This window comes from Chiloscyllium plagiosum, chromosome 15, assembly GCF_004010195.1.
Source record: "Chiloscyllium plagiosum isolate BGI_BamShark_2017 chromosome 15, ASM401019v2, whole genome shotgun sequence".
Taxonomy (NCBI): Eukaryota; Metazoa; Chordata; class Chondrichthyes; order Orectolobiformes; family Hemiscylliidae; genus Chiloscyllium; species Chiloscyllium plagiosum.
In genome coordinates, this window is record NC_057724.1 from 65,480,461 (window position 1) to 65,498,987 (window position 18,527).

The following is an 18,527-nucleotide window of genomic DNA, read 5'->3' on the forward strand; positions in this document are numbered from 1 at the left end:
AGTTACCAGCCTTCCCTTTCACCCTGACAGGAATATACTTTCTCTGGATTCTTGTTATCTCATTTCTGAAGGCTTCCCATTTTCCAGCCGTCCCTTTACCTGCGAACATCTGCCTCCAATCAGCTTTTGAAAGTTCTTGCCTAATACCGTCAAAATAGGCCTTTCTTCAATTTAGAACTTCAACTTTTAGATCTGGTCTATCCTTTTCCATCACTATTTTAAAACGAATAGAATTATGGTCGCTAGCCCCAAAGTGCTCCCCCACTGACACCTCAGTCACCTGCCCTGCCTTATTTCCCAATAGTAGGTCTAGTTTTGCACCTTCTCTAGTAGGTACATCCACATACTGAATCAGAAAATTGTCTTGTACACACTTAAGAAATTCCTCTCCATCTAAACCTTTAACACTACGGCAGTCCCAGTTGACGTTTGGAAAGTTAAAATCCCCTACCATAACTACCATATTATTCTTGCAGATAGCTGAGATCTCCTTGCAAGTTTGTTTCTCACTTTCCCTCTGACTAGGACGGATTTCTGGTTATAGTCACTCCCAAGTATTTTGGTTTCGTCTGAATACTTTTAAGGTAGAGTTAAGTTGTTGATAAGCAAGGTTGTGAAAAGTTATGAGTCCTTGTGGAGGAATCAGAATGGCCAGAATCTTACTGAATGGAAAAGGTTCATACTGTCGACCCTATCTAACCCCCTAATCATCTTGTAATAAGTTGTTGATAAGCAAGGTTGTGAAAAGTTATGAGTCCTTGTGGAGGAATCAGAATGGCCAGAATCTTACTGAATGGTGGAGTAGGCTTAAGGGAGTGAGTGGCCTACTCCTGCTCTGAATTGATTATTTATAGGGTTGGAAACGACGGGCCGAATAGCCTATTGCTATATTGTAAGTTTCTATGGTTCTATAATTTTCACCACTGATCTGCATATGCTTAGCTGTTATGTTTCCCAAAATGCAGGATACAATGGTTTGATTTATTGATGACCTTTCTATTCTCATCACGTTACTGTGGGGCAGGTTAAAATGTTGTAGAACAACAATTCATCATGGAATTAAATTACAAGAACGGCCATTTGAGAGTAAAAGCATTAAGTGATCTGGAATGCACTGTCACTTAGAAAGTTGCACTGTGTGAAATGTACAAAGGGTGCGCTGCCGCACTCCGCCAATGTTACTTCAGCAGCAAATCGTTTTGCTGACAAGGACAGGCTCGGTAATGTTGTGGGAACACCGTGACCTCCAAGTTCCCCGGTGTTGGAGTTCCGCCGCTGTCCCTGCATCCCGGCTGGGTCAATATCCTGGAATTCCCCAATTCACGTGTTGATGGCAACATCAAGGACTGCAACGTTCAAGGAGAAACCTGAGCAGCTGCGAGCCCGGACAACTGAAGGATATGCAATAAATTGCCCTCAGGAGGCACATACATCCTGAGGACAATATTATTTCTGCTAATTTTGCAGAAACATTGCCGTGTGCTTTTGAAGAGATCTGGAGTTAACGAGCTTGCAAAAATGTTCCCCGGATATGGTTTCATTTTCAAACATCCGCTCCGTCTCCCCCATTGTCATTTCTGATTGCACTTGCCTCACATTGAATTGATCAGTTCCATTCATGCAATAAACAGGAGCGGGGTGGCTGTATCACCTGATTGACTGAAGGGGCAATGTTCTTGAGTTTAGAATTAAAGGGAGGCGGTTCCTTTGTCTGCTTCCACCCTGGGACAGCAGAGCTGGGGGGGGAGCAGCGGGCAGAGTGAAGTGAATTGGAATAGAGTTCAATATCGTGCCCATTTCAAGCCCGGAGCCCAGGGGTTGGGCTGAAATGGGGGGGGGGTTCAATGCCAAGGGAACCCTGACGCATGCGCTGACGCCCACAGGCAGTGTAGCAGTGAGCAGCTGTGGGTGGGATCGAACCGTGCAGGCAGCAATTCCCATTCTCCTGGAGGAGGGAAGGACACAGGCGTCTGAGTGGAGGGAGGGAGCGAGCGGAAAGTGCAACATGGCCTGACTGTGCTGCATTTGTGGAAGCTTGAGGAGAGGTGCGGTCAGAGCAGCTCAGGATGCAACGGCCACTGAGTCAGCAGCAGAGTGCATTGACCCTGCATGACTCCGTGGGTAAGCCAACAGCCAGCATTATCCATTGCCACGGGGAATTAGACTTAACTCACCATATCGTTGCCCACATTCATACCCTGCCTGTGTGTGTTTTACCAACACGTTGTCATTACCTATCCTTCCAGTTTTGGGGTGTTTTCTCTCTCTGTCTCTGTCTCTAACAGGATCTGACTGCTGTATCTTTTACACAGGGCTGTTCAATAAGAGGAAGAAAGCTTCTCTCCTGGTGAGCAGTGCCCTCCTCATCGCCTCGGTGTTGATTCTGACTGTCGGCTTGGCAGCCACTACAAGAACTCTGAATGTTTCAGTTGGAGGATATTACCCGGGCGTCATTGTGAGTAAACTCTTTTTAGGAAGGAAGGTTCTGTTTATTTCGATACTTTCCAATTGATTGTCAATATCTAATTCATGAATTCTGATTTTTAACAATCGTCGTTGGCTGTTACTTTGTTTTTGTTTAACTGTCACAGAGTCAGGTCTAACAGCAGTGTGTGTTCTGTTTTAAAGTGTGAATAGAACTTCGCTTGTCTTTACAGTGCCGAGTGTTTCTGGCACTTAAATCTGGTGAGGATTTTGTTTTTGCCTTCCATGATCACCTTGACACTGCTGTTTTTATATGACCTAACTTTAACGACTTAATTTGAAAATTTGTACTTCAGCGCCCTGTCATGATATAATTCATAAATCTGTTCAGGAGAAATCTTTTCAACCCAGAGAATGGTTAGGGTGTGAGAGTTGCTACAACTTGGAGGAGTGAGGCAGATGGGGAAGATGTATTTTAAGGGGAAATAGGGGAGATGGAGTTAGATGCAATAACAGATGGGCTATTGGTGTTGTAATCTTTCCAAGTCTGTATAATGTTATAGTGGAGTCCCAGAGCAGTTCAGCTGCTGGGTTTTTGACTTTACTGGGAAAGGATAGTCTGGCAGTGTAGTTTGGATAAATGTCATACCTTTTGTTGAAGGTTGCAACCTATGAGTGTTGGAAGAGAAAGCTAAATTGTTGAGTAATGGACAAGACAGAATATGGAGGCGACCCTTATGATTTTGTTTGCGATTTGATTTATTGCTGTAGTGAATCTAGATTAACACCAAGCATGTAGGCGAAAGTGAGGACTGCAGATGCTGGAGATCAGAGACAAGACTAGAGTGGTGCTGGAAAAGCACAGCAGGTCAGGCAGCATCCGAGCAGCAGGAAAGTCGACGTTTTGGGCAAAAGCCCTTCATCAGGAATGAGGCTGGGAGCCTCGGGGGTGGAAAGATAAATGGGAGGGGGTGGAGCTTGGAGAAAGTAGCTGAGAGTGGATGGGGGGGTGGTAAAGGTGATGGGTCAGAGAGGTGGGAAGATTGGCAGTCCTCACTTTCACCTAGTTGATTTTAACCTTACTGCAAATCCTCTTGCAAGGATGCCTAACTTGAAGAAGTTCTCCTCTCTCTGCAAAGATCTGTGAGTCTCTCTCTCACTGCAACCCCCAGGTCACCTCCTCTGCCCTGAAGCTTCACCAGTTTCCTCATTTCCCCTCCCTCCTCCTTACCCCAGTTCCAACCTGCCAGCTCAGCAGCATCCTCATGACCTGTCCTACCTGCCAATCTTCCTTCCCACCTCTCTGACCTATCACTTTCATCCCCATCCCCAGCTTGCCTGGGATTAGCATGAAGGTGAGATTTCTGCTCCTTTCCCTGGAGCATGTCTAAGAGAAGCTACCCAATGGGATATCCAGTAGCTTTAGTCCTAGCAGTGCCAGCTAGGGGCAGTGGCTGCTGCTGAAACTACTGGCAGTTCCCAATGCTGAGGAGATCTGATAAGTCTGGGTCAGAGATCTCCCAGAGCTGGCTTAAGGAGATAGCCAAGTTCAAGAATACAGAGAGAAGAGTTATTTGTTGATGTGCTTGGGACCAAAAGAAATCTCCTCCCCTCCCCCCTCCCCCTCCCCGATCTCCAGCAGACCACATAGCTATTGCTGTCAGATCTCCTACATGAAGGGGCCTTCCCTCACTACGTAAAAGTCCACTGGCACTGCAATGAGGTCTTTATGCCATTATCAATTGGCCACTTAAGGATCTCAATAGGGCCAAATGCAAGTGGCTCACCTGGTGCCACCCTTGTAAAGTTTTAAATAGATATGGAGCAGGCAGACTGCCTAATGAATTTTACAAGCCTCCCTGCCTTCAAACATACTGGTGGAGGAGTGTAAAATCCAGCCCTAGTTTAAGTGGCCATGTGAGAAAAATATGAAGACATAGTGGCTGAATACAGCAATATGGGGTGGCAGTAAATATTCCATATGGTGATAGTGGAGTGTAGAGGATCCATCAAAAAGAGGGATGGTGAGGCACTTTATCAGCTGGTAAAGGCCGACCTATGGTTTTCGCTGCCGTCAGGAAGCTATGTTTGTGGGATTACATTGGGGGTCTGTGAATGGAAAATCCGTAACTCTGGCTGCAATTTCCTGCAGCACATTTGCTGTGGACATCCAGTGGTTTGCTGGCTGTGGACTGAGCATGCAGTAATAGGATAGTTTGTGAAGCATTATAGGGGGCACAGAGGGCTCAAAGGAAAGATACCTACCCAGAGGGCTAATGGGGATATTTACTGACACCCTGTCTCGCTCATGCCCAAATTTAGCAATACTGTTGAGAGCTGGATTTACAAATGATGTCTGGCAACATCTGATGACCTGCAATGTGGCAGAGCTGCAGCTTATGCTGCTTGTGTGATATATGATCTTAGCATGGAAACACTATGTCCGTTCACACTCCCATGATAGAGTGATGTAGTTGTACCTTTCTCTGTATTTTATAATAAATAGTGAAACTCAGGTGGTGTAGAACATTGACAGAGATTTTATCCTTTTGAACAGAATGAAAATCTGAAATGATTTTTAAAAAATCAGGAAAAACAATACTTTGTATTTTGATTCAGTTTTCACTCAGATAGCAAGTTGGTGAAAATTATGTTAAAATGGTGAGCTATATTATTTCCCCATAGGAAATGTTTTGTCTTTTTCATGTGTGCAGTGCCTCTAGAAGCCCAGTAGTTCAGTGTGTCCCCATACAGTGACTTTCTAAATGCATTCAAGTCACTGGGGAGGTTCGAAATGGGGATTAGATGCCTCTAGCTGAGAGAACCATACGAATGACATGTGAAGTGCAGGAACTATGAAACAGAAATGGAAAAAGTTGTAAAATTGAGGTGGGCGCTAACGGGAAACTGAAAATGGCATGGGCGGGGCACTTTTTTTTGGTCACTTTGACACTGTAATACATCTGAGTATAATTCATTAAGGGAAATGTATTTGTACAAGTCTTTAATTTTCTAAAAAGTCCTAAGTAGATTTCAAAATAACCTTGCACTTGATTTCTCTTACAGTACCAAATTTGTGACCTTATTCATTTTGATTTTCTGAAAGAGTGGAATTTTTTTGAAAATTCAGGATCATCAGAAAATGCAGGCAATGTCAACAAGGCACAGTGTGAATTTTTAAAATGTAGTGGTTTCGTTAGTTTTTGCACTGAATAATTTTCATTTGGTTTTGGATCATTTCAGCTTGGCTTTGGATCATTTCTTGGACTGATTGGGGCAAATCTGCTTGAAAATAAAAGACAGATGGTAAGTGAAGGATCTTCTAATGGAATCCTGCTGCGTGGTCTTCAGCTGTAGCATATTTATCCTTCAGGCCGTGTAAAATATAGAAATATGCATGAGTGAAAGTGTTTATCAGTAGTTGTCTTTTTCCAATATCTCAATATAAAAATGGATTAACTGGTCAAACTAGTCAACAGCAAAATGTTGCCAGGTTCTGAGTAAGAGTGAATTGACCCAAAACATTAACTCTGATTTCTCTCTACTGATGCTGTCAGACCTGCTGAGCTTTTCCAGCAATTTCTGATTTTGTTAAGCATCTGCAGATCTTTCTGTTTTTATTTTCAATTAACTAGTCAATAAGTATTAAATATGATTGGTGTACGAGAGTCAGAAGTGAAGCAAAGTCTCAGTTTAATGGATTGTAGTTTAAGGACTCACCAGGCTACTCTGAAGGAATTTTGCTTGAGTTATAAATATAGTTGTCTTGTCACTACCTCTATTGTGTTTAATATGCTGTCTGTTGCTTCAGCAAGACTTGTAACAAAGTAAGACTTCTGCTTCGAGCTTTTCAAATAGTGAGAAGCAGGTAGCAATTTTTATTTATTTCCTATTGCATTTTTAATGTTGCCCCTCTTAAGACCTAACATTTTGGGTCAATGTGCCAACCCACCTACCGTCTGACATGCTGTTGTTTGGTGAGTTGTTAGAAAGTTCGCTAGCAAAGACCAAGGTGGCATTCTCTTCCTTCACTCTGAAGAGGGAAGTGCCCTGTACCATAGGCATTTGTTCAGAGACAGTGATCTTTTGATGACATTTGATTTAGGATTATGGAGCTGTTTTAAATTGTAGACCCAAATGCATGAGAAATCTTCATCAAAATGTTGCCAGGTAGTCAGATAAAATAAATATGATTAAAAATTAATTAAATGTAAGTAAAGCTCTCATGAGTTTAGCAGCTCACTTAGTCTTGGACAACTCAGTGGCGTAATCCCTCTATTTTGAGTCATTGTGTCATGACCCCAAGACCTCCTTCAGAAATTTGAACAAATAATCCAAGTTAACATTTCTGCATAGCTTGAGGAGATGCCATCCTTTAAATAAGGTGTTAGATCAAAGCCCTGTCTGTTCCTTGCAGGTTAATGTAAGAGTCAAATCATGGCATGTTTGAAGGAAGATCGTTGGTGTTCTCACAGAGCACTAGCCAACAGGCAGTCCTGAACAAACACCACCGAAGTCAACTTAGCTGATTATTTATTGTTTCTGTACAGTATACAATGCTTAATGTTAAACACTAAGCTTACAACATATTTGTTGTCTGAAGTTGGCTATGGAAGTGGATTAAGAGATTATGAATAGATGAGAAATGGCAGACATTTAAGCAGGTGTTCCATAATGCTAAGCAAAATCATCTTCTGGCCAGAATTGGTGTAGTGGACAGCCAAAAAAATTATCTCAGAGTACAACGGGACTTTGATCAGATGGGCCAGTGGATTGAGGAGTGGCAGATGGAGTTTAATTTAGATAAATGTGAGGTGGTGGCAGATGGAGTTTAATTTAGATAAATGTGAGGTGCTGTACTCTGGTAAGGCAAACTGAAGCAACATTTACATATTTAATGGTGAGGTCTGGGGTGTGTTCCGAACAAAGAGACCTTGGAGTGCAGGTTCATAGTCCTTGAAAGTGGAGTCTCAGGTAAACGGGATAGTGAAGAAGACGTTTGGTAAGTTCCCTTTATTGGTAAGAGCATTGAGGAGAGGAGCTGGGAGGTCATATTGCAGCTGTACAAGATGTTGGTGAGGCCAATTTTGGATTATTGTGTTTAATTCTAGTCTCTTAGCTATAGGAAAGATGTGAAACTGGAAAGGGTTCAGAAAACATTTACAAGGATGTTGCCAGAATTGGAGGTTTTGAGCTATAAGGAGAGACATATTTGTTGTCTAAAATAGGCTGGTGCTATTTTCCCTGGAACGTCTGAGGCTGAGGGACGACCTTCTAGAAGTTTATAGAATTCTGGAGGGCATCGATAGTGTGAATAGGCAAGGTCATTTCTCCAGGGTAGTATGGTCCAAAACTAGTGGGAATAGGTTGAGGGTGAGAGGGGAAAAATATAAAAGGGACCTAAGGAGCAACTTTTTCATGCAGAGGGTGATGTGTGTATGGAATGAGCTGCCAGAGGAAGTGATGAAGACTGGTACAATTACAACATTTAAAAGGCATCTGGATGGATATATGAATAGGAAGGGTTTAGCAGGCTATGGGACAAATGCTAGCAAATGGGACTAGATCTATTTAAGATATCTGGTCGGCATGGACAAGTTGGACCGAAGCACCTCTTTCTATGCTGTATGTCTCTATGACTTTAAAATGAAAGACTGGATGAAAGAGGTGGCCTACCCTTGGTTAACAAAGGTGTTCAAGGAGAGAATCCAAACAAAAATGAAGGCATACAAAGTGATGAAAGCTAGTTGCAGGCCAGAGGATAGGGAATCTTTTTAGAAAACAGGAGCAGATGACTTAAAAAGCTAATAAACGGAGTGAAAATTGATTGGAAAGGCCATCACTGAAGAGAGGGTGCTGGGGAAGCTGAGAACTCTGAATATGGATAAAATATGGATAGACCTGATGGACTACACCCCAGAGTTCTGAAGGAGATAGCTAAGGAAATTGTGAAGGTATTGGTGATCTTTCAGGAATCACTGGAGTCAGGGAAGATCCCAGAGGACTGGAAAATGGATAACGGAACACTTCTGTTTAAAAAGGAAGGGAGGCAGAAGCCAGGAAACTATAGGCCATTTAGCCTGACCTCAATCATTAAGATTTTACAGTCCATTATTAAGAATGAGATTGCAGAGTAATTGGAAGTGGAGGAAGTGAGGACTGCAGATGCTGGAGATCAGAGCTGAAAATGTGTTGCTGGAAAAGCGCAGCAGGTCAGGCAGCATCCAAGGAGCAGGAGAATCGACGTTTCAGGCATGAGCCCTTCTTCAGGAATGAGGAAAGTGTGCCAAGCAGACTTGGCACACTTTCCTCATTCCTGAAGAAGGACTCGTGCCTAAAACGTCGATTCTCCTGCTCCTTGGATGCTGCCTGACCTGCGCTTTTCAAGTAATTGGAAGTGCAGGGTTAAATAGGATTAAGTCAGCACAGCTTCATTAAATAGAAGTCATGCCTGACAAACCTGTTAGAATTCTCAAAAGAGAGCTAGTACGCATGATGTATTTAGATTTCCAGAAGGCCTTTGAAAAATTGCCACATGAGCGGATCTAAGTATTATGTTAGTGGAACGTACTGGCATGGCTAGAGGTTTGGCTGACTGGCAGAGAGTATAGGTAAAGGTGTATTTTTCACGATAGCAACCAGTGACAAGTGGAGTTCTTCAGGGATCCATGTGGGAACAAATGTATTCACGTTAGACATTAGTGATCTGGACAAAGGAACTAAGGGCATTGTTGCTAAGTTTGCAGGTGACACAAGAATGGAGTGACAGGTAGTTCTGAGGCAGTAGGGATGGGTTAGGAGTGTGGGCAAAGGAGTAACAGATGGAATACGACGTGGGAAAGTGTGAGACTGTACATTTGGTAGAATAGAGGCATAGACGTTTTTCTAAATGGGGAAAAGCTTTGGAAATTTGAAGCACAAAGACACTGAAGAGTTCTAGTTCAGGCCTCTCAAGGTTAACATGCAGGTTCAGTTGGTGGATAGGAAGGCAAATGAAATGTTTGCATTTATTTTGAGAGGGCTGGAATACAAGAGTAGGGACATACTGCTGAGGCTGTGTAAAGCTCTGCTCAGATTGCATTTGGAATATTGTGAGCAGTTTTGGGCCTTGTAGCTAAGGAAAGCATTGGATGGGGTCTAGAGGAGGTTTACAAGAATGATCCTGAAATGAAAGGCTAGCCATATGAATGGTTGAGGACACTGGGTAGGATATGGGGACTTCTGATTGGAATTCACAGAATAACGAGAAGCCTGGATAGAGTGGATGTGGAGAAGATATTGCCACAGAGATTAGGACCCGAGAACACAGCCTCAGAATGAAGGAACTCCTTTTAGAACTGAGATAAGGAGGAATTTCTTCAGTTCGAGGGGGCTTAACAGGTTAGATCTTGGGAAGGTGCCTTCACTAGTTAGGGAATCTCGAAATAGGGACCATAGTTGTAGAATAAGGGGACACTCATTTAATATTCAGATTTGAAGGAATTTCTTCTGAGTGGTGAATATCTGAAATTTATTTACCCCAGAACATTATGGAGGTTAAGTCGCTGAAAGCATTTTAAGAAGAGGTGAATAGACTTTTGAAGTATCTGAGAGTTAAGTATTTATGAGGTCATAGTATAAAAGAAGAATTGTGAATCAACCATGATCTTATAGAATGCTGGGCAGGACTTGATGGGCTGAATGATCTACTGCTACTATTTGTGTTGTTCTTGTGTACATAAGGAATGCTCAATGAATGTATATTTTATTTCCACAAGTGGATTTACTAGATGTGAGCATAAGAGGTACAGTTAGCAAGTTTGCGGATGACACCAAAACTGGAGATGTAGTGGACAGCGAAGAAGGTTACCTCTGATTACAATGGAATCTTGATCAGATGGGCCAATGGGCTGAGAAGTGGCAGATGGAGTTTAATTCAGATAAATGCGAGGTGCTGCGTTTTGGGAATTTCAGAACAGAAATGCGGAGACATTTCTTCAGCCAGAGAGTGGTGGGCCTGTGGAATTCATTGCCACGGAGTGCAGTGGAAGCCGGGACGCTAAATGTCTTCAAGGCCGAGATTGATAGATTCTTGTTCAGGATATTGGTGAGGCCACAGTTGGAATATTGTGTGCAATTCTGGTCTCCTTCCTGGTGACCTTTATAGAGATTTATAAAATCATGAGGGGCATGGATAGGATAAATAGACAAAGTCTTTTCCCTGGGGTGGGGGAGTCCAGAACTACTAGGCATAGGTTTAGGGTGAGAGGGGAAAGATATGAGACCTGAGGGGCAACGTTTTCACACAGAGGGTGGTACGTGTATGGAATGAGCTGCCAGAGGAAGTGGTGGAGGCTTGTACAATTGCAACATTCAAAAGGCATCTGAATGGATATATGAATAGGAAGAGTTTGGAAGGATATGGGCCGGTTGCTGGTAGGTGAGACTAGATTGGGTTGAGATATCTGGTCGGCATGGATGACTTGGACCGAAGGGTCTGTTTCCGTGCTGTACATCTCTATGACTCTCTGATGCTACTGCTGTAAATAAAGAGCAACAAAGCCTTGAACTTGTAAACCAGACTTGTAGAATTAGTTTTAAAGTTGTGTAGCATGAACCAGCTAATGCTAATCTGTTTAGCATTTTATTTGAGTATTTCTCTGTAAAATGCTTTATTGATGCAATTCCTTCTGTTGTGAGAGATTTCTGTTTAAAGACACAAGTGTGCTTGCAACCCTTTGAAATGAAGGTAGGAGTTCCATCAACAGTTGTCACCAGATAAAGCGGCTTCTTTTGTTTCATAACCCAATCAGTGAAGCAGATGTAGCTATGTACCATCAACATTGCCTTCAGAATTTTTTTATCAGTTATTAAAGAAATTCCATTCTTACATTAGTAGTTGTTAAGTCTCACTGCACAGATTCTCTTAGGCTTTGACTAATACAGATATTATAATAAATCTGTCAGGTTGATCTACAAAATGTGCTTTTCTTTATGAGCCTGCATAGAAGAACATGGAATTTGCGAGAATTAACAGTATCCATTTTTGTTTAGAAAAGCAGTTGAAAATAATCCTAGAAAATTGTCAATCAAGCAGACCATTTAGAGTATCAATAACAGAAATTATAAGCACTTGACATTCCTTTACCTTGTGCAATAAAGCTTGAACTCTTAGTCAAGCCTCATTAATGCATTTTTGTTAGAGACAATTATGAATTGGGGTTTTAGATTAGATTAGATTAGATTAGATTACTTACAGTGTGGAAACAGGCCTTTCGGTCCAACAAGTCCACACCGCCCCGCCGAAGCGCAACCCACCCATACCCCTACGTTTACCCCTTACCTAACACAACGGGCAATTTAGCATGGCCAATTCACCTGACCTGCACATCTTTGTGACTGTGGGAGGAAACCGGAGCACCCGGAGGAAACCCACGCAGACACTGGGAGAACGTGCAAACTCCACACAGTCAGTCGCCTGAGGCGGGAATTGAACCCGGGTCTCTGGCGCTGTGAGGCAGCAGTGCTAACCACTTGCCGCCGTGCTTTTTTTTAAGCATTTCAACACATTGTAACCATTCAGCTCATTAATATGTACAAAGTATATATAGTGAATAGCAATGGAAGACAGGAAAGGAATAGGGATGGGTGGGGGCAAGAGTTGTCATGGAGAGGATGTAGGTAGGACCTTGCGGCGTTGTCTTTCAAAAACATCCTGAATCCTTCTCCGAGAGGCCATTAGCCAGGAGTCATGGGGAGGCTGATCTGACTCCAGGAAAATGGTCAGGGTGGTGCAGTAAGACGCCCATCCCTGCAATGGTGCTGGCCAGGTTGAGAGAGCAACATGCAAGTTTGCAACCTGAACCTATTCCTCTGCCAGCTTGAATTGGGCCAATTGGAATCTTGGAATGAGGTTTAACGGCCATTTTGAGGTAGGTCCAGAGTTCTTGCTAATGATACCATGAAAATTCAAATTGTTAAAAAAATGATCTCTTTGGATTCATGAAAGCAATCTGCCTACTTTGGTTGAATGCCATCCATGATCATTAAGAAAGCGAAGGTGCAAACAATATTATGTATTTGATTGAGAAAAAGTATTTGATAAGGTTTCACATTGCGGTAATGGCCAAGGTAAAGTGAAACAGAATAGAATGCAAAGTGTAACACCAAACAGACCATGGTTTGAGAAAACAAAATGAAAGATAAACATTAGTGGGAATGCCTCAAGTTGAAAATAGATTAATTAGAGAGATTAAAGACATTCATTTGATTAGGCTTGTGATCCTTAGTATTTTAATATGTATGAATCATTTAGGTGTGTGAATGTTGACATATGTCCAAATTTACAAATGATACCAAAGTTAGGAAGCAGATCATATAATGAAGAATACCACAATGCCAATTAAAAGGATTTGGATCTTTTACAAAAGCAAGATTGCTTCGATAACTGGGACAGAAGGAGGTTGGAACAGCTTTCACTGTAGTTAAATGTAAGATAATTAACGTTGTAGCAAGGAAACAAAAAATTAGTGTGCATTAAATGGAGCAGAGCTGATTAAGAAACCTAGGGGATGAAATGACTTCTGAAAATAGAATCACATTGAAGGCAAAATTGTTATTTTTTTCATTAAAGCTATTAATAGGAGACATTTCACCTGCCACAGGGATTCTGACGCAGCTCTCTATGAAGGTTGTCAGTATTGTGTATGGTTGAGATTTTTTCGGTGGTTCATAAGGCACTTTTTTTTTTTAAATTATGAAATCTGGGTTTTGCTGGCTAGGCCATCATTTGTTGCCCATCGTCAATTGCCCTGGAGAAGGAATGGTGATGTATTTCTAAGCCAGGGTGATATCTGACTTGCCAGGAAACTTGAAGTGGTAGAGGTTGGTTTTTTTTTTGGAAGGTATCATTTAAGGATTTGGTGAGTTGCTGCATTGCATCTCGTAGATGGTCCAACCTGCTGTCACTGTACATTGGTGGAGAGAGTGAACGTTGAAGGGATGGGATGGGATGCCGATCAGGTTGATTGCTCTGTCCCTAATGACAACAAGCCTCTTGTGTTGCTGGGTCTACATATCCTGGAAAGTGGAGTTTGTTCCCTCACATTGTGCCTTGTAGATGGTGGACCGGGTCTGAGGAGTCAGAATGGGAGTTGCTTCCTGCAGAATTCTCAACATTTAACCTATTTTTGTAGCCATGATTATATGTGGCTAGTCAAGTTCAGTTCCTAGTTTATGCCCCCACGATGTGATGATAGGAGTTCCCACGATAGCAACACCACTGAATGAGAGGGCATATGGTTGGATTCTACCTTGTTGAAAATGGTCATTGCCTGGCTTTTGTGTGGCGTGAATGTTACTACTTACAATTCATCCCAAATCTGGACATTGACCAGGTCTTCCTGAACGTGGGACGCACTGCTTCAGTATATGAGGAGCAATGAATGAGATTTAGCAATCTGCAATGATGCACTATCCCAATCACAACCATCTTCCTTTGTGCTGGTTATGATTCCAATCAGTAGAGAGATTTCGCCCCCACCCAACCTCCAATTGATTTCAGTTTTGCTGAATTCTGCAATGTTACCTTCAATCAAAGATTGCCTTGATGTCAAATGCAGTCACTCTCACCTCACCTCTGAAATTCTGTCCATGCTTGAATCAAAGGCTGGCACAGTCAGTGATGCCCAAATCCCATGAGTGAACAAAAAATTCTAAGAATGTTATTGCTGCATAAGTGCCACTTGACGGAGCCATCAACGACACATTCCAACACCTTGCTGTTGATTTCAGAGTAGATGGATGGATGATATATGTCTGGATTGGATTTGTCCAGCTTTTTGTGGGAGAGGTATACCTTGGCAACCTCCTACATTGTTAGAAAGACACCAGTACTGTCACTGGACGAATGGCTGAATTGCATTAAGCGAAGAATTAAGAACTTCTGAGGAGATTGTTTGTTTATTATTTAAATGGAAAAGAAAATTGCTGGACAAACTCGGAAGCAGTCATGGACAGAAACAGAGTTAAATGTTTCAGGCTGAGATGACATTCTAACAGAACTATTGAGGGGCAGAAATGTAGGTTGATTGAGTCAGTGGAAAGTCAGTGGTAGGATGGAGTGCAGAAGAGAGTAAATAACAAAAGTGAGTGGTAACACGTATAGTATGGTGAAGCTGGAATAGCCGCAGAGAACCCTTTCCTATTTGATAGAGACAACTGGTGGTAGTTTAATCAGAAGGTCACCATACGTTAGGTGAGATCGAGAACACAGGACCTTCATGGTAAACTCACTCAGTACTGGAATTGAATCTGTGCTGTTCGTATCACTCTGTATTGCAAACTTGCCACCCAGTCAACTGAACTAACCTACCTCCTTCTAGAGATATAGTACAGAAACAAATGTTGTGTCCAAAAGAGATGTGAATGGTTAGATGGCAACCATCTGAATGCAATGTGAAGGGATAAAGAAAGGATCAAAAAGACCAACAAATCAAACCAAAAAGGACATGTGGTGCTGAATCTTGGTTTTTTTTTGACTAAGTGTGTATTGTTCTGAGTTTGGAGTGATTTTCCCCCCCCCCCCCCAATTTGGCCAAGTGAGTTTTCTCACTAAATCTTACCAAACTCACTATCAATTGCTATTCTGGACCCTAGGGCAAGTATCACATCTGATTTCCATCATGTTAATAGTACATGCCATTCCTGGAGTAACAGGCCAGTCACCGGATATCCCAGAATTGACCAGCATTCATGGCAGAGGCACCATCTTTAGAAGCTGATTGTGCCCATTGTCAATTACCTTTTCCACTCCACCAACCTTCCCTCTGATTCCTCTCACTGTCTCTCCTACCATCGCTATTGCATGCAATATCTTCCCACTCTCCTTGACCCTACCCCTACCTGCAACACCACTAACCTTCCATGCCCTCTGCTGCCACCTTACTCTCTTGGAACACTTACCTGTTTTCACCAAAAGCAATAACTTTGCCACCCACTTTCATCTTCCATTATACCTGCCTCTCTCTCATTTCTTTGGAAAAAAAGCCCATTATAGGGCAAAAAGAGTCAAGATGGTTGATATGCTGTCCATGATTCGGCTCCTCACTCCTTATGAGGAGGGAATCCTGAGACCGTTGGCCCCAAACAAGGCCTGGGCTAGTACCAGAGGTTGCCTTAACTGTGCCAGGACCCCCTGAGAGACGTTGGCCCCTTGATTTCACTGAGGTCTGCTGATGACTATAGCAAGCTTCCTGATTTTCATTGTCTGTGCTATGTAGCACAGCAAATGTCAGTAATACAAGTCTGTTGAGAGGTGACCTGATAGAAGTGTATAAAATAATGTGAGGTATAGATAGAGTTAATAGTAGTTGTCTTTTCCCTAGGATGTGGGATATCAAGACAAGAGGGCACATTTTTAAGATGAGAGGAGAGATTTAAAAAAGACATAGGGACAATGTTTTTTTTTTATATAGAGGGTAGTTTGCATCTGGCATGAGGAAGTGGTAGATGTGAGTACAGTTACAACATTTAAAAGGCATTTAGGTAAGTACATGAATAGAAAAGATTTGGAGGGAAATAGGTGAGGAGCACATAGGTGAGACGAGTTTAGTTTGGAAATATATTCGGCATGGATTGGTTGGACTGGAAGGGTATGTTTTCATATGGTATCTCTGGCTGAGGGGGCAAAGTGCAAAAGGACAGGTCAGTTCTGGGTTGTCAAATGACAAGTAATATTTGCACCATATGCCCAACAATGACCATATAAAACAAGAATGTATCTAACAATCTTTGACCTTCAATGGCAGTACCATTGCTGAATTCCCCACTGTCTTATCCTGGAGATTACCTTTGACTTGAATCTGAATTGGGTGAGCCACATGAATACAGTGACTACAAGAGTAGGTCAGAGACTAGGAATGCTGCTGCAAGTAAGTCACCTGATTTCCCCAAAGCTGTCTGTCATCTACGAGGCAGAATTCAGGAATGTGATGGAACACTCCCTACTTGTCTGGATGCATAAAGCTCCAACAACACTCAAGAAGCTTGATACCATCCAGGACAAAGCAGCTTGCTTGATTTGCACCACATCCACTTCCTCCACTTGACACACAGTAACAGCAGTGTGTGCCATATACAAGATGCACAACAGAAAGGCACCAAGGCTCCTTAAACAGCATCTTCCAAACCCATGACAACTTACACTTAGAAGGACAAGGGCAGCAAGTAAATGGGAACACCACCACCTGCAAGTTCCCTTCCAAGCCAAGCACCATCCTGACTTGTAAATACATCACCACTCCTTTATTGTCACTGGGTAAAAATTCTGGAACTTCCTTTTGAACAGCACTGGTGTCTCTGCACCCCAAAAATGGCAGTGGTTCAAGAAGGAAACACTTTTACTCAAGCATCAAAAAGTGGGCAATGTTTTCTGGCCCAGCCAGTGACTCTCTCATCTGAGTGACAAATAAACAGAAGCCACCTTGGAAGCTGTACAAAGACAGTACTTCCTTTTCTGACATACTATTCCAATACATTGAACAGTGTGAAATTTCTGCAGCAACATCTTCGATGTGTAAACTTTTGTAATTACTGGTATACATTTCAGTGTTACATACCCATTAAATGATAGATTTATGTTAACTACTGCCAAATCACCTTAGTGGAACCGAATAAAAATAACTTTTATAAATGTAAAATCTCATTCCTTCAATTTGTAATTGTTTTTTAGGACAGAATTGCCCAAACTTTCCACATTTCAATCTTTCTTTCACTTGGTGAGCTGGGGTGGGAGGGGACTTGTGGAAAACAAGCTAATTTCAGAAAATTTACCACAACAGTAAGTATGAATTTCAGAAAGCAAAATTGAAAGCAATAAAGCAATGATTAAAATGACCAATTAATTAAAGAACTGTCCATTTTTAAAAATGCCAAGCAACAGAGGTAACTAACTAAATTCTTTGTCTTTTTGTTTAAGAAGCAGCTACACAGAGAGGAAATACTCGGGCCAGTTAGACGGAGGGGGACAGGAGTTGAGTTTAATTAATACTGACCTTGGTTTGCCTCTGATGGAGCACCCACAATTTGGTGGAACTCACATGGAAGTGGTTTTCCTGTGCTTTCACCCACACAAATGCCCCACTGTGACCCACTCACGAATGCCCCAGTCACTCACCCACTCAGCAATCTGCCAAATCACTCACCCACTACCTTCCCACTCACCCAGTCCCTAATTATTCATTCACTCAGTTATCTATCTAGTCCAGTTTGACTGTCATTTCTCTCCTCCCCAAGCCATTGTTTCCTGAAAGCCTCCCAATCCCAGTCATTCACTCACTGCTGCTTCAGGCCTTGGGTTGAGTTAAGTTGCTCACCTTTGTTGCTCGCTGATCCTCCAGGCAATGCCTGCTCGTCTTCCACATTTGATACTGAGAAGTTCAGTAGTGACTAGTCAACTGTCTGATGAAACCCAACTTTGGCTGTTCCTACCAGCGACATTTGAAGAGTCACACCGATTAAACCTGTGATTTGCAGGTGAATCCACAGTTTAAATTCTCACAGAATCAATTGTGTTGTATGGATAAGTTCAGAACCTACACTATATGATGTAGTATCGCAGTGGTTTTCAATACTGTTGTTATTTTTTTTAAAAGTTTGCTAGTCGAACAAGGGCATTGCTGGCTGTTTCAGGATTTATTGCCAGTTCCTAACTGCCCTGAAGAAAGTGGTAGTGAGCTGCCTTCTTAATTCAATGCAAATGACTGCTTTAGGTAGGTCCATAATGCTGTCGTAGGGAATCCCAGACACCCCCAACCCCGCAAAGGACACTGGAGGAATGGTAATAATATTTACAATTAAGGTGGTGAAGTGGCTGGGAGGGGAACTTGCAGGTGGTAGTGTTCCCATGTATCCTCCGTTCTTGCCCTTCTAGATGGTAAAGGTCATGCGTTTGGAAGGTGCTGTAGCTGGACTGTTGGTGAATTTCTGCAGTGCACTCTGTAGATATTACACACTGCTACTGAGCATCGGTGGTGGAGGGATTGGTTGTTTGTGGATGTAGTGCCAGTCAAGTGGGCTGCTTTGTCCAGGATGGTGTTAGGCAGCTTGAGTATTGGAGCTGCACT

The 18,527-nt window shown here is 42.5% G+C and overlaps 1 protein-coding gene across 3 annotated transcripts in view; it reads left to right on the forward strand.

The window, feature by feature from the left end:
* Positions 1-790: 790 nt before the first annotated feature.
* The window catches only part of tmem255a (transmembrane protein 255A), a 76,359-nt gene continuing 58,622 nt past the window's right edge, over positions 791-18,527 (forward strand). The window contains exons 1-3 of one of the 3 annotated variants that reach the window (XM_043705072.1): positions 791-2,121; positions 2,313-2,455; positions 5,668-5,730. In XM_043705072.1, coding sequence (XP_043561007.1) covers positions 2,067-2,121; positions 2,313-2,455; positions 5,668-5,730 — 261 coding nt within the window. In that variant the 5' untranslated portion in view covers positions 791-2,066. The remainder of the gene's footprint in view (positions 2,122-2,312; positions 2,456-5,667; positions 5,731-18,527) is intronic. The other 2 variants (XM_043705071.1, XM_043705073.1) reach the window with 2 other exon arrangements.